This window comes from Haemorhous mexicanus, chromosome 36 (genome assembly GCF_027477595.1).
Source record: "Haemorhous mexicanus isolate bHaeMex1 chromosome 36, bHaeMex1.pri, whole genome shotgun sequence".
NCBI lineage: Eukaryota > Metazoa > Chordata > Aves > Passeriformes > Fringillidae > Haemorhous > Haemorhous mexicanus.
Window position 1 is genome coordinate 699,702 of NC_082376.1, and position 12,832 is coordinate 712,533.

Below are 12,832 nucleotides of genomic sequence, written 5' to 3' on the forward strand. Positions count from 1 at the left end.
GTGACCCTTGACTGACCCTTGAATGACCATGGAGTGACCACTGAGTAACCATTGAGTGACCACTGAGTGACCATGGAATGGCCACCGAGTGACCCCAGGTGTCCCCTAGGCCCGGGTGAAGATCCTGGCCTCGCTGGTGACGCCATTCCAGTGACCCTTGACTGATCCCTTGATTAACCATTGAATGACCATGGAGTGACCATGGAGTGACCATGGGATGACCACCGAGTGACCCCAGGTGTCCCCGCAGGCCCAGGTAAAGATCCTGGCCTCGCTGGTGACGCAGTTCCAGTGACCCTTGACTGATCCCTTGATTAACCCTTGAATGACCATGGAGTGACTATGGAATGACCACTGAGTGACCCCAGGTGTCCCTTAGGCCCGGGTGAAGATCCTGGCCTCGCTGGTGACACAGCTCCAGTGACCCTTGACTGATCCCTTGATTAACCCTTGAATGACCCTTGAATGACCATGGAGTGACCATGGAATGACCATGGAATGGCCACCGAGTGACCCCAGGTGTCCCTTAGGCCCCGGTGAAGATCCTGGCCTCGCTGGTGACGCAGTTCCAGTGACCCTTGAGTGACCCTTGATGAACCCTTGATTAACCATTGAATGACCATGGAATGGCCACCTAGTGACCCCTGATGTCCCCTAGGCCCGGGTGAAGATCCTGGCCTCGCTGGTGACGCAGTTCCAGTGACCCTTGACTGACCCTTGAATGACCATGGAGTGACCACTGAGTAACCATTGAGTGACCACTGAGTGACCATGGAATGGCCACCGAGTGACCCCAGGTGTCCCCTAGGCCCGGGTGAAGATCCTGGCCTCGCTGGTGACGCCATTCCAGTGACCCTTGACTGATCCCTTGATTAACCATTGAATGACCATGGAGTGACCATGGAGTGACCATGGGATGACCACCGAGTGACCCCAGGTGTCCCCGCAGGCCCAGGTAAAGATCCTGGCCTCGCTGGTGACGCAGTTCCAGTGACCCTTGACTGATCCCTTGATTAACCCTTGAATGACCATGGAGTGACTATGGAATGACCACTGAGTGACCCCAGGTGTCCCTTAGGCCCGGGTGAAGATCCTGGCCTCGCTGGTGACACAGCTCCAGTGACCCTTGACTGATCCCTTGATTAACCCTTGAATGACCCTTGAATGACCATGGAGTGACCATGGAATGACCATGGAATGGCCACCGAGTGACCCCAGGTGTCCCTTAGGCCCCGGTGAAGATCCTGGCCTCGCTGGTGACGCAGTTCCAGTGACCCTTGAGTGACCCTTGATGAACCCTTGATTAACCATTGAATGACCATGGAATGGCCACCTAGTGACCCCTGATGTCCCCTAGGCCCGGGTGAAGATCCTGGCCTCGCTGGTGACGCAGTTCCAGTGACCCTTGACTGACCCTTGAATGACCATGGAGTGACCACTGAGTAACCATTGAGTGACCACTGAGTGACCATGGAATGGCCACCGAGTGACCCCAGGTGTCCCCTAGGCCCGGGTGAAGATCCTGGCCTCGCTGGTGACGCCATTCCAGTGACCCTTGACTGATCCCTTGATTAACCATTGAATGACCATGGAGTGACCATGGAGTGACCATGGGATGACCACCGAGTGACCCCAGGTGTCCCCGCAGGCCCAGGTAAAGATCCTGGCCTCGCTGGTGACGCAGTTCCAGTGACCCTTGACTGATCCCTTGATTAACCCTTGAATGACCATGGAGTGACTATGGAATGACCACTGAGTGACCCCAGGTGTCCCTTAGGCCCGGGTGAAGATCCTGGCCTCGCTGGTGACACAGCTCCAGTGACCCTTGACTGATCCCTTGATTAACCCTTGAATGACCCTTGAATGACCATGGAGTGACCATGGAATGACCATGGAATGGCCACCGAGTGACCCCAGGTGTCCCTTAGGCCCCGGTGAAGATCCTGGCCTCGCTGGTGACGCAGTTCCAGTGACCCTTGAGTGACCCTTGATGAACCCTTGATTAACCATTGAATGACCATGGAATGGCCACCTAGTGACCCCTGATGTCCCCTAGGCCCGGGTGAAGATCCTGGCCTCGCTGGTGACGCAGTTCCAGTGACCCTTGACTGACCCTTGAATGACCATGGAGTGACCACTGAGTAACCATTGAGTGACCACTGAGTGACCATGGAATGGCCACCGAGTGACCCCAGGTGTCCCCTAGGCCCGGGTGAAGATCCTGGCCTCGCTGGTGACGCAGTTCCAGTGACCCTTGACTGACCCTTGAGTGTCCCTGGACTGACCATGGAGTGACCACTGAGTGACCACCGAGTGACCCCAGGTGTCCCTTAGGCCTAGGTGAAGATCCTGGCCTCGCTGGTGACGCAGTTCGAGGTGCCCCTTGAGTGACCCTTGACTGATCCCTTGATTAACCCTTGAATGACCATGTAGTGACTATGGAATGACCACTGAGTGACCACCGAGTGACCCCAGGTGTCCCTTAGGCCTGGGTGAAGATCCTGGCCTCGCTGGTGACGCAGTTCCAGTGACCCTTGACTGACCCTTGAATGACCCTTGATTAACCCTTGAATGACCATGGAGTGACCATGGAGTGACCACTGAGTGACCACCGAGTGACCCCTGATGTCCCCTAGGCCCGGGTGAAGATCCTGGCCTCGCTGGTGACACAGTTCCAGTGACCCTTGACTGATCCCTTGATTAACCCTTGACTGACCCTTGAATGACCATGGAATGACCACTGAGTGACCATGGAATGACCACCTAGTGACCCCAGGTGTCCCTTAGGCCCGGGTGAAGATCCTGGCCTCGCTGGTGACGCAGTTCGAGGTGCCCCTCAAGGGCGAGGTGCTCTCCTTCATCCTGGACGACGTGCGGGGCCGCCTGGACCTGGCCTTCGCCTGGCTCTTCCAGGAGTACAACGCGCACCTGGCGCGCGGCGGCGCCGGCGGCCTCGAGCGCTACGACGAGTGCCTGATCGGGCTGCTGGCCGGGCTGCAGGAGAAACCCGACCAGAAGGACGGGTAGGGGACAGCACCGGGGACAGCACCGGGGACAGCACCGGGGACAGGGTGGGACACGGGGGTGGGGACTCAGGGACAGCACCGGGGACACCAACGGGGCAGGGTGGGACACAGGGACGGGTACGGGACACGGGGATGGGACACAGGGACAGGGTGGGACACAGGGACGGGTATGGGACACGGGGACACTACCGGGGACACCAACGGGGACAGCACCGGGGTCACCAACGCGGACAGGGTGGGACACGGGGGTGGGGACTCAGGGACAGCACCGGGGACACCAACGGGGACACCAGCGGGGACAACACCGGGGACACCAATGGGGACACCAACGGGGACACGGGGATGGGTACAGGACACGGGGATGGGACACAGGGACAGCACCGGGGACACCAACGGGGATGGGGACACCAGGACAGGTATGGGACACAGGGACAGCACCAGGGACACCAACGGGGACAGGGTGGGACACGGGGACGGGGACTCAGGGACAGCACCGGGGACACCAACGGGGACAGGGTGGGACACGGGGACGGGTACAGGACACGGGGATGGGACACAGGGACAGAACCGGGGACAGCACCGGGGACACCAACGGGCACAGGGTGGGACACGGGGATGGGACACGGGGATGGGACACGGGGACAGCACCGGGGACACCAGCAGGGACGGGGTGGGGACACGGGATGGGGACACAGGGATGGGGATGTGGACATGGGGACAGGGACACGGGGACAAGTACGGGACACTGGGATAGCACCAGGGACACCGGGGTGGGGACACGGGGATGGGGACATGGGGATGGGGACAGGGGGACGGGTACGGGACACGGGGACACCAGTGGGGACACTGGGGTGGGGACACAGGGATGGGGATGGGGACAGCACCGGGGACACCAGTGGGGACACTGGGGTGGGGACACGGGGATGGGGACACCACTGGGGATGGGGTGGGGACACCAGGGTTCAGTTGGTGCTGTTGGGATTGCGATGGGGACACCAGGGTTGGGTTGGGGACACCAGGGCTGGGTTGGGGACACCAGGGCTGGGTTGGCACCATCAAGACCCACTGGGACTGGGCCAGTGCCACCAGGTCTAGGACAGTGCCACCAGGTGTAGGACAGTGCCACGAGGACGGCGTCCCCAGGGGTGGCACAGACCCCTTAGGGCCCAGCTGGTGCCACCAGCGCCACCTCTGGGGACAGCAGAGCCACCAAGCCCAGGCTGGCCCCGGGGCCACCCCCCCTGGCGTGTCCCCAGCCCGGTGACACCGGCGCTGTCCCTGTCCCCAGGATCTTCACCAAGGTGGTGCTGGAGGCGCCGCTGATCACCGAGAGCGCCCTGGAGGTGATCCGCAAGTACTGCGAGGACGAGGTGGGGACACCTGGGGACACCTGGGGACACCTGGGGGGGGACAGCAGGGGGACATCGGGGGTTGGGGGGTGCTGGGAGGGATTGGGGAGGGACACTGGAGGGGACACCAAGGGGACACTGGGGAGGATTGGGGAGGGACACCAGGGGGACACCTGGGAACACCTGGGGACACCTGGGGGGGGACACCTGGGGACATTGGGGAGTGGGGGGCACTGGGAGGGATTGGGGAGGGACACCAGGGGAACACTGGAGGGGACACCAAGGGGACACTGGGGAGGATTGGGGAGGGACACCACAGGGACACTGGAGGGGACACCAAGGGGACACTGGGGAGGATTGGGGAGGGACACCACAGGGACACTGGAGGGGACACCAGGGGGACATCAGGGGAGGGACACTGGAGGGGACGCCAGAGGGGACATGGGGGGTGACACCTGGGGACATCGGGGGGGACACCAAGGGGACACCGGGGGGGACACCTGGGGACATCAGGGGGGGACACTGGGGGGACTTTGGGGGGGAACACCTGGGGACATTGGGGGGGACACACAGAGGTGGCACACAAAGGTGACATGGCCAGGGTGGGTGGGGAGGTGACAGCTGGAGGTGAGACATGGAGATGACACCTGGGGGTGACACCAGGTGGGCACGGGGAGGTGACAGCTGGAGGTGACACGGAGGGGACACCTGGGGGTGTCTCTGGAGGGGTGTGGCTCTGAGGTGACACCAGGTGGGGAGATGGAGGTGACAAGGGGGAGGTGACACCTGGAGGTGACACCAGGTGAGGAGGTGAAGGCGACACCTGCAGATGACACACGGAGGTGACACGAGGAGACACGTGGAGGTGACGTGACGAGCAGGTGCCACCCAGAGGTGGTGACCCCCAGGTGTCCCCGGTGTCCCCTCAGAGCCGCACCTACCTGGGCATGTCCACCTTGCGCGACCTGATCTTCAAGCGGCCGTCGCGGCAGTTCCAGTACCTGCACGTGCTGCTGGACCTCAGCTCCCACGAGAAGGACAAGGTGGGGACACTGGGGACACCTGGGGACACCTGGGGGCACCTGGAGACAGTGGGGACACCTGGGGACATTGGGGACATTGGGGACACCTGTGGGGTTTGGGGCAGTTCCAGTACCTGCACGTGCTGCTGGACCTCAGCTCCCACGAGAAGGACAAGGTGGGGACACCTGGGGACACCTGGGGATACTGGGGACACCTGGGGACACCTGGGGGTTTGGGGCAGGTCCAGTACCTGCACGTGCTGCTGGACCTCAGCTCCCACGAGAAGGACAAGGTGGGGACACCTGGGGACACCTGGGGATACTGGGGACACCTGGGGACACCTGGGGGTTTGGGGCAGGTCCAGTACCTGCACGTGCTGCTGGATCTCAGCTCCCACGAGAAGGACAAGGTGGGGACACCTGGGGACACCTGGGGACATTGGGGACACCTGGGGACACTGGGGACACCTGGGGACACCTGGGGATACTGGGGACACCTGTGGGGTTTGGGGCAGGTCCAGTACCTGCACGTGCTGCTGGACCTCAGCTCCCACGAGAAGGACAAGGTGGGGACACTGGGGACACCTGGGGACACCTGGAGACAGTGGGGACACCTGGGGACACCTGGGGACATTGGGGACACCTGGGGGTTTGGGGCAGGTCCAGTACCTGCACGTGCTGCTGGACCTCAGCTCCCACGAGAAGGACAAGGTGGGGACACCTGGGGACACCTGGGGACATTGGGACACCTGGGGACATTGGGGACACCTGGGGACATTGGGGACAGTGGGGACACCTGTGGGGTTTGGGGCAGTTCCAGTACCTGCACGTGCTGCTGGACCTCAGCTCCCACGAGAAGGACAAGGTGGGGACACCTGGGGACACCTGGGGACACTGGAGACACCTGGGGACACTGGGGACATTGGGGACACCTGGGGGTTTGGGGCAGGTCCAGTACCTGGACGTGCTGCTGGACCTCAGCTCCCACGAGAAGGACAAGGTGGGGACACCTGGGGACACCTGGGGACACTGGAGACACCTGGGGACACCTGGGGGCACCTGGAGACAGTGGGGACACCTGGGGACATTGGGGACACCTGTGGGGTTTGGGGCAGGTCCAGTACCTGCACGTGCTGCTGGACCTCAGCTCCCACGAGAAGGACAAGGTGGGGACACCTGGGGACACCTGGGGACATTGGGGACACCTGGGGACACCTGGGGGTTTGGGGCAGGTCCAGTACCTGCACGTGCTGCTGGACCTCAGCTCCCACGAGAAGGACAAGGTGGGGACACCTGGGGACACCTGGGGACATTGGGACACCTGGGGACACCTGGGGGTTTGGGGCAGGTCCAGTACCTGCACGTGCTGCTGGACCTCAGCTCCCACGAGAAGGACAAGGTGGGGACACCTGGGGACGTTGGGGACACCTGGTGGGGGGTTTGGTGGGTCCCAGGTGATGCGGGTGTGGCGCAGGTGACACAGGTGATAGAAGTGCCCCAGGTGGCACACAGAGGTAACACAGGTGACACACAGGGGTGCCCAGGTGACACAGGTGTGGCACAGGTGACACCCCCAGGTGGCACACAGGTGACACAGGTGTGCACAGGTGCGGCAGCAGGCGCTGCAGTTCATCAAGCGCATGTACGAGAAGGAGCAGGTGGCACACAGGGGTGCCCAGGTGACACACAGGTGTGACACAGGTGTGCCCAGGTGGCACCCCCAGGTGGCACACAGGTGACACAGGTGTGCGCAGGTGCGGCAGCAGGCACTGCAGTTCATCAAGCGCATGTACGAGAAGGAGCAGGTGGCACACAGGGGTGCCCAGGTGACACAGGGGTAACACAGGTGTGCCCAGGTGTCACCCCCAGGTGTGCCCAGGTGACACAGGGATGGCACAGGTGTCACCCCCAGGTGGCACACAGGTGACACAGGTGTGCGCAGGTGCGGCAGCAGGCGCTGCAGTTCATCAAGCGCATGTACGAGAAGGAGCAGGTGGCACACAGGGGTGCCCAGGTGTGCCCAGGTGACACAGGGGTGGCACAGGTGACACCCCCAGGTGGCACACAGGTGACACAGGTGTGCGCAGGTGCGGCAGCAGGCGCTGCAGTTCATCAAGCGCATGTACGAGAAGGAGCAGGTGGCACACAGGGGTGCCCAGGTGTGCCCAGGTGACACAGGGATGGCACAGGGGTGGCACAGGTGTCACCTCCAGGTGTGCCCAGGTGACACAGGTGTGCGCAGGTGCGGCAGCAGGCGCTGCAGTTCATCAAGCGCATGTACGAGAAGGAGCAGTTGGCACACAGGGGTGGCCCAGGTGACACAGGGATGGCACAGGTGACACCCCCAGGTGGCACACAGGTGACACAGGTGTGCGCAGGTGCGGCAGCAGGCGCTGCAGTTCATCAAGCGCATGTACGAGAAGGAGCAGGTGGCACACAGGGGTGCCCAGGTGGCACACAGGGGTGGCCCTGGTGACACAGGGGTGACACAGGTGTGCCCAGGTGACACCCCCAGGTGGCACACAGGTGACACAGGTGTGCGCAGGTGCGGCAGCAGGCGCTGCAGTTCATCAAGCGCATGTACGAGAAGGAGCAGGTGGCACACAGGGGTGGCACAGGTGGCACAGGGGTGGCACAGGTGACACCCCCAGGTGGCACACAGGTGACACAGGTGTGCGCAGGTGCGGCAGCAGGTGCTGCAGTTCATCAAGCGCATGTACGAGAAGGAGCAGGTGGCACACAGGGGTGCCCAGGTGTGCCCAGGTGACACAGGGATGGCACAGGTGGCACACAGGTGACACAGGTGTGCGCAGGTGCGGCAGCAGGCGCTGCAGTTCATCAAGCGCATGTACGAGAAGGAGCAGGTGGCACACAGGGGTGGCACAGGTGACACACAGGTGTGCCCAGGTGACACAGGGGTGGCACAGGTGACACCCCCAGGTGTGCCCAGGTGACACAGGTGTGCGCAGGTGTTCCCAGGTGTCACCCCCAGGTGGCACACAGGTGACACAGGTGTGCGCAGGTGCGGCAGCAGGCGCTGCAGTTCATCAAGCGCATGTACGAGAAGGAGCAGGTGGCACACAGGGGTGCCCAGGTGTGCCCAGGTGACACAGGGGTGACACAGGTGTGCCCAGGTGGCACACAGGTGACACAGGTGTGCGCAGGTGCGGCAGCAGGCGCTGCAGTTCATCAAGCGCATGTACGAGAAGGAGCAGGTGGCACACAGGGGTGCCCAGGTGTGCCCAGGTGACACAGGGGTGACACAGGGATGGCACAGGTGACACCCCCAGGTGGCACACAGGTGACACAGGTGTGCGCAGGTGCGGCAGCAGGCGCTGCAGTTCATCAAGCGCATGTACGAGAAGGAGCAGGTGGCACACAGGGGTGCCCAGGTGACACACAGGTGTGACACAGGTGTGCCCAGGTGGCACCCCCAGGTGGCACACAGGTGACACAGGTGTGCGCAGGTGCGGCAGCAGGCACTGCAGTTCATCAAGCGCATGTACGAGAAGGAGCAGGTGGCACACAGGGGTGCCCAGGTGACACAGGGGTAACACAGGTGTGCCCAGGTGTCACCCCCAGGTGTGCCCAGGTGACACAGGGATGGCACAGGTGTCACCCCCAGGTGGCACACAGGTGACACAGGTGTGCGCAGGTGCGGCAGCAGGCGCTGCAGTTCATCAAGCGCATGTACGAGAAGGAGCAGGTGGCACACAGGGGTGCCCAGGTGTGCCCAGGTGACACAGGGGTGGCACAGGTGACACCCCCAGGTGGCACACAGGTGACACAGGTGTGCGCAGGTGCGGCAGCAGGCGCTGCAGTTCATCAAGCGCATGTACGAGAAGGAGCAGGTGGCACACAGGGGTGCCCAGGTGTGCCCAGGTGACACAGGGATGGCACAGGGGTGGCACAGGTGTCACCTCCAGGTGTGCCCAGGTGACACAGGTGTGCGCAGGTGCGGCAGCAGGCGCTGCAGTTCATCAAGCGCATGTACGAGAAGGAGCAGTTGGCACACAGGGGTGGCCCAGGTGACACAGGGATGGCACAGGTGACACCCCCAGGTGGCACACAGGTGACACAGGTGTGCGCAGGTGCGGCAGCAGGCGCTGCAGTTCATCAAGCGCATGTACGAGAAGGAGCAGGTGGCACACAGGGGTGCCCAGGTGGCACACAGGGGTGGCCCTGGTGACACAGGGGTGACACAGGTGTGCCCAGGTGACACCCCCAGGTGGCACACAGGTGACACAGGTGTGCGCAGGTGCGGCAGCAGGCGCTGCAGTTCATCAAGCGCATGTACGAGAAGGAGCAGGTGGCACACAGGGGTGGCACAGGTGGCACAGGGGTGGCACAGGTGACACCCCCAGGTGGCACACAGGTGACACAGGTGTGCGCAGGTGCGGCAGCAGGTGCTGCAGTTCATCAAGCGCATGTACGAGAAGGAGCAGGTGGCACACAGGGGTGCCCAGGTGTGCCCAGGTGACACAGGGATGGCACAGGTGGCACACAGGTGACACAGGTGTGCGCAGGTGCGGCAGCAGGCGCTGCAGTTCATCAAGCGCATGTACGAGAAGGAGCAGGTGGCACACAGGGGTGGCACAGGTGACACACAGGTGTGCCCAGGTGACACAGGGGTGGCACAGGTGACACCCCCAGGTGTGCCCAGGTGACACAGGTGTGCGCAGGTGTTCCCAGGTGTCACCCCCAGGTGGCACACAGGTGACACAGGTGTGCGCAGGTGCGGCAGCAGGCGCTGCAGTTCATCAAGCGCATGTACGAGAAGGAGCAGGTGGCACACAGGGGTGCCCAGGTGTGCCCAGGTGACACAGGGGTGACACAGGTGTGCCCAGGTGGCACACAGGTGACACAGGTGTGCGCAGGTGCGGCAGCAGGCGCTGCAGTTCATCAAGCGCATGTACGAGAAGGAGCAGGTGGCACACAGGGGTGCCCAGGTGTGCCCAGGTGACACAGGGGTGACACAGGGATGGCACAGGTGACACCCCCAGGTGGCACACAGGTGACACAGGTGTGCGCAGGTGCGGCAGCAGGCGCTGCAGTTCATCAAGCGCATGTACGAGAAGGAGCAGCTGCGCGAGTACGTGGAGAAGTTCGCCCTGAATTACCTGCAGCTGCTGGTGCACCCCAACCCCCCCTCGGTGCTCTTCGGGGCCGACAAGGACACAGGTGAGGCCCCGAACCCCCAAAATCCCCTGGGAAAGGGGAAATAGTCCGTGGGGAATCCAGAACGTTCCGTGGGAATCCAGAATGTTCCGTGGGAATCCGGAATGTTCCATGGAAATTCAAAATATTTTATGGGAAATTCAAAATGTTCCGTGGGAAATTCAAAATGTTCCGTGGGAAATTCAGAATATTCCGTGGGAAATTCAAAATATTCTGTGGAAGTCCAAAATATTCTGTGGAAATCCCAAATATTTTATGGGAAATTCAAAATATTCCGTAGGAAATCCAAAATATTTTATGGGAAATTCAAAATGTTCCGTGGGAAATCCCAAATATTCCATGGGAAATCCCAAATATTTTATGGGAAATCCAAAATATTCCGTGGGAAATTCAAAATGTTCCGTGGGAAATTCAAACTGTTCCGTGGGAAATCCAAAATGTTCCGTGGGAAATCCAAATATTCTGTGGGAAATTCAAAATGTTCCGTGGGAAATTCAAAATATTTTATGGGAAATTCAAAATATTCTGTGGGAAATTCAAAATGTTCTGTGGGAAATCCCAAATGTTCTGTGGAAATCCCAAATATTTTATGGGAAATTCAAAATATTCCGTGGGAAATTCAAAATATTCCATGGAAATTCAAAATATTCCGTGGGAAATCCAAAATATTTTATGGAAATCCAAAATATTCTCTGGGAATCCAAAATGTTCCATGGGAAATTCAAAATGTTCCGTGGGAAATTCAGAATATTCCGTGGGAAATTCAAAATATTCCGTGGGAATCCAGAATGTTCCGTGGGAAATTCAAAATATTTTATGGGAAATTCAAAATATTTTATGGGAAATCCAAAATATTTTATGGGAAATCCAAAATGTTCCGTGGGAAATCCCAAATATTCCATGGGAAATCCCAAATATTTTATGGGAAATCCCAAATATTTTACGGGAAATATCCTTAATGTGAACTTGGTCATTACCAGCTCGGTTTTTTATCATCACTGCCCCAATTTTGGTCACTTTCACCCCAATTTTGGTCATTGTCACCCCATTTTTGGCCACTTTAATCCATTTTTGGTCACTTTCACCCCAATTTTTGTCACAATAACCCCATTTTTGGTCACTCTGACCCCATTTTTGTCACTCTGACCCCGATTTGGTGTCCCTTGGTGTCCCCAGAGGTGGCGGCGCCCTGGACCGAGGAGACCATCAAGCAGTGCCTGTACCTGTACCTGTACCTGTACCTGTACCTGTACCTGTACCTGTACCTGGCCCATTTTCCCTCACAGAAACCCCATTTTTTGTCACTCTGACCCCATTTTTGTCACTCTGACCCCATTTTTTGTCACTGTGACCCCGATCTGGTGTCCCTTGGTGTCCCCAGAGGTGGCGGCGCCCTGGACCGAGGAGACCATCAAGCAGTGCCTGTACCTGTACCTGTACCTGTACCTGTACCTGTACCTGTACCTGGCCCATTTTCCCTCACAGAAGCCCCATTTTTGGTCACTCTGACCCCATTTTTGGTCACTCTGACCCCAATTTGGTGTCCCTTGGTGTCCCCAGAGGTGGCGGCGCCCTGGACCGAGGAGACCATCAAGCAGTGCCTGTACCTGTACCTGTACCTGTACCTGTACCTGGCCCGTTTTCCTTCACAGAAACCCCATTTTTTGTCACTCTGACCCCATTTTTGTCACTGTGACCCCGATCTGGTGTCCCTTGGTGTCCCCAGAGGTGGCGGCGCCCTGGACCGAGGAGACCATCAAGCAGTGCCTGTACCTGTACCTGTACCTGTACCTGTACCTGTACCTGTACCTGCACCTGTACCTGCACCTGGCCCATTTTCCCTCACTCTGACCCCATTATTGGTCACTCTGACCCCAATTTGGTGTCCCTTGGTGTCCCCAGAGGTGGCGGCGCCCTGGACCGAGGAGACCATCAAGCAGTGCCTGTACCTGTACCTGTACCTGTACCTGGCCCATTTTCCCTCACAGAAACCCCATTTTTTGTCACTCTGACCCCATTTTTTGTCACTCTGACCCCATTTTTGTCACTCTGACCCCGATTTGGTGTCCCTTGGTGTCCCCAGAGGTGGCGGCGCCCTGGACCGAGGAGACCATCAAGCAGTGCCTGTACCTGTACCTGGCGCTGCTGCCCCACAACCACAAGCTGATCCACGAGCTCGCCTCCGTCTACACCGAGGCCATCGCCGACATCAAGCGCACGGTGCTGCGCGTCATCGAGCAGCCGGTCAGGGGACATT

General features: G+C 60.1%; 1 protein-coding gene across 1 annotated transcript in view; it reads left to right on the top strand.

The window, feature by feature from the left end:
• Positions 1-12,832, top strand: part of SYMPK (symplekin scaffold protein) — a 62,008-nt gene that overhangs the window by 34,255 nt on the left and 14,921 nt on the right. The window contains exons 14-18 of the mRNA XM_059872483.1: positions 2,788-3,023; positions 4,315-4,396; positions 5,305-5,418; positions 10,431-10,578; positions 12,659-12,819. Of these exons, the coding sequence (XP_059728466.1) occupies positions 2,788-3,023; positions 4,315-4,396; positions 5,305-5,418; positions 10,431-10,578; positions 12,659-12,819 (741 nt within the window). The remainder of the gene's footprint in view (positions 1-2,787; positions 3,024-4,314; positions 4,397-5,304; positions 5,419-10,430; positions 10,579-12,658; positions 12,820-12,832) is intronic.